The 3,715-nt window shown below is 44.0% G+C and overlaps 1 protein-coding gene across 1 annotated transcript in view; it reads left to right on the forward strand.

Moving 5' to 3' along the window:
• The window catches only part of LOC102756115 (chromosome unknown open reading frame, human C5orf42), a 91,005-nt gene that overhangs the window by 34,599 nt on the left and 52,691 nt on the right, over positions 1-3,715 (forward strand). Inside the window, 2 exon segments of the mRNA XM_015562602.1 lie at positions 113-192; positions 1,251-1,330. Of these exon segments, the coding sequence (XP_015418088.1) occupies positions 113-192; positions 1,251-1,330 (160 nt within the window).

The raw sequence follows: 3,715 nt of genomic DNA on the forward strand, positions 1-3,715 counted from the left end.
TCTGAGGGACAGTGAACTGGCCCCCTGTTTAAAAAGTTTGAGGACCCCTGGTCTAAAGAGTGAAATGATCATTTTCCAAATGGTCCCTTTTCTCTCCCTTGTTTCGCTGCAGAAGACGCCAAAGGACCTGTGGGAAGCCCCGAGAGTCCCCACATCGCCGCTCACACACAGACGTCACCGCGGCTGTTAGAAGTAAGTCTACACATAACACACATAACGGCTCAAGTTACTTCAGTGACACGTCAGTGTAGTTAGTCGGCGCCTCCAAGCAAGGCCCTCACCTCCCAAAGCACGCCGTGGACGGCAGTGTTGCTGTGCGCAGTGTTTCTCTCCACTGAAATTCTGCCATTAGTCATGTCAGGCAGTGACTTAAATGTCATGCCATGAACTGTGCAGCAAATTGAGATACTCCAGAGTGAGGAAGGTATTCTTCACTGAAAATAGGTAACTCAGCTGTCGTGTGCGGTGTTTGCACTTACGTGCACTTCTATGTGCTACTAGAGGCCCAGTGCTCTGCACTGGTGGGGGAGCGGTCCCCTCAGCCTGGCCTGTGCCCTCTTGCAGTCCAGGAGTCCTCGGGGGATATCTGACTGACAGCTTAGGCCCGCTCCCCACAGCCGGCAGTTGGACGCCCTTAGCGCTGCCACGGAAGCAGGAGAGGCTCCTGCCACCACTGCTGCGCTCGCCAGCCATGAGCCCGGCTTCTGGCTGAGCAGCACTCCTCCTGTGGGAGCGCACTGACCACCAGGGGGCAACTCCTGTGTTGAGCGTCTGCCCCCTGGTGGTCAGTGCATGTCGTACATGTCATAGTAACCGGTTGTTCCAACATTCAGTCAATTTCTATATTAGCCTTTTATAATATAGGATTGTTTTCTCAAAACAGTGGACACTGCATTTCCAGGTGGAATGCAGACATTTCTCATGGTTGAAACAATTCCTTTAAAAAGGATTAATCTTTCCTGGCTTTCTCATTGTTCTCACAATGTACGTATGTAACGGTGGCCGGATACACATGTGTTTGTGAATACATTGTACTTGAACATGCCCAGTGGCTCCCGGTTATGGGCCAGAAGCAGTGCACAGAGTAAGGTCTGGTCAGAGCAGAGCCTACACTGTTAAGTTTTGGTCTCTCACTGGCTTTGAAACTTGTCACTCTGGGTGAGTGACTGATGTCAAGACCAACTCAAGACACCGCCTGTAATACCTGCTTGTCTCCCTCTTTTCTTTTTGGGTGCCGTTCCTCCTAAAAGCATTCCACAGGCGCGGCTCCATGTCCACGGCGGGAACCAGTGGAGGAATGTGTGGAGGAGAAGCCAGCGGCACAGAATGGGTAAGGGGCGGGCGATGGAAACGACGGCAACTGCCGTGTGTCCATCCGGGAACGGGCGAAGCGCGTTCAGGGCTCATCTCAGACTCACTTGATGGATGGATTTGGTTTCTTACAATTTATGATATACATGTTATGGTGACATTGTGCTCCTAATGGAATTGTAAGTTCAGTTTATAGCAATGGTAAGTGATGAGTTGTAGTGACTTATACTCCTAAATCTCAGTAGAGTGAAATAAGTGAAGATATCTAGCCTTTTGTTCTCCCATCACTCTCAGCCTTATCCAAGTAAAATGTAGCTGCAAATTCACCAGGGTTTATTCAACAGCTAATTAGGGAACCACCTTTCCATACGGATTCCCTTTTTATTGGATCAAATGAGGAACCATTGTGAGTCAGTCTGTCATTACTGTGGTATAATTATTGAACACTGTTCATAAGGCTCTGGTGTAATATACTCTGCTGGCTAGGTTAGTTATGTTTCAAGAAGAGCTAAATATTTGAAATTTTAGAATTGCCTTGCATGAGAGGCAACATAATTAGATTCTCCCTTCTCAGTGTGAAAAATCTGTTCGGTTCTGTGGAAAATTAACAAGAAGAATATATTTAATGTCATGTGCCTTTACAAGTAATAGAGATATTTCTGTCACTAGAACCAGTCTTTACAGTTTTGAATGTGAGAATGGGCTCTCTCGTGTTCTGAGCCAAGGCCTGCCCCTTCCACAGGTGGAACTCGAGGTCCCAGCTCACCCCATTTCTCCACCCTCATTTGAGATTTTCTTATTTCTGTTGCTGAGCAGGCAACAGTGTCCAAGTCGTCAAGCCGTCCAGACATTGCTGTTGGCTTTGTTAGAATCTGTTACTAATCGCCATGACAAATGTAAACAGGTGGTGATTATGAGCTAACTTCACAGAGGCTGGAGTAGCGGATGTTTGGACTCTGAGATGGCTGGCCATTCAATCACCTGTCTCTTACAGAATGTAAAGAATATCTTGGTTCCTAAGCGATCATTAATCTTTAATTGTAGTACGATCGAAGCCTTTTCAAATCATGAACACACCATTCCTCATTCATTTTGTGTAGACAGAAGTTCAGAAATTCCTAGGTAAGAACTTTTGCATACACTACCATGTTATCCTGTTTTGTAAATAGATAAGAGAATAAACTGATGCCTCCTGTTACCTTTTGAAATAATTACTGAATGTTTTCACCAAAAACTAAGAGAATAATATGAAATCAACAAGAAGCATTAAAAAAGTGACGTAGGTACACATTTCTGACACCTTTAAGTGAATTATTAAAAGATTTTCCTCTAGCCCTAACTGGTTTGGCTCAGAGGATAGAGTGTCGGCCTGCAGACTGAAGGGTCCCGGGTTTGATTCTGGTCAAGGGCATGTACCTTGGTTGTGGGCACATCCCCAGTAGGGGGCGTGCAGAAGGCAGCTGATTGATGTTTCTCTCTCATCGATGTTTTGAACTCTCTATCCCTTTCCCTTCCTCTCTGTAAAAAATCAATAAAAAGTATATTAGAGAAAAATCTTTTTTTTAATAGGTGTGTTTTAAAAAAATACAGGAACTATTTTAGAACAGGCTTTTTGAAAAAAGTAGTGGCTCTTATCAAGAGATGGGGCAGTTGCTCACTCTCAGTCCCTAGCGGGTTCCAGCAGCACACAGAATGCTTTTATCCGCGAGCAGACGCGTCCAGTCTGCCGCTGCATCTTCGCAGAGGCGGAGCCCTGTGTCCCACGTGGAAATCTTGCTGGGAGGAGGATCATGTAGCACAGCTTTACTTTAGAAAATTCTCCGTCGCTAGAATTGACCTCCTTGCTACTCATTGTCTAAGTCAGGCAAGTGAGTTGTAATGCCTGTTTTCCATGGAGTTGACAAGCGAGCTTTTGTTCTTGTGAACCTTAGGTGTTTGGTAAAAGGCGAATATTGCTGAAAGGAAATGAGAGCAAGGCCTCATAAATGTAAATGCAATTTAATACGTTCTTTTCTTTTTAGAGACAGTGATCAATTTGGGTAGGATAATGCCTGCTCCCTTATTTAGTTTAGGAAATTGATTTGCTTAGAAAACATTGAGTACCTGCTATGTTTAAGGAATAATCATTTTAGTTTGTTTTTAGGGTTTAATTATAAAAACAAACTCTGATTTGTTCAGAACAGTATTTGTTCATAATACTGTTATTTCACATTTAGTGATCAGTGTGAGTTTGCTGTATAGCAAACTTAGAATTAAACATTTTTTAACTCATCTTAGAATTAAACATTTTTAACCCATACATTCCCTGTTTTCTTTAATTTTTGTATGTTTTTATTGATTTCAGAGAGGAAGGGAGAAGGAGAGAGAGAGAGAGAGAGAGAGAGAGAGAGAGAGAGAGAGAGAA

Source organism: Myotis davidii, unplaced genomic scaffold, assembly GCF_000327345.1.
Source record: "Myotis davidii unplaced genomic scaffold, ASM32734v1 scaffold496, whole genome shotgun sequence".
NCBI classification, from domain to species: Eukaryota; Metazoa; Chordata; class Mammalia; order Chiroptera; family Vespertilionidae; genus Myotis; species Myotis davidii.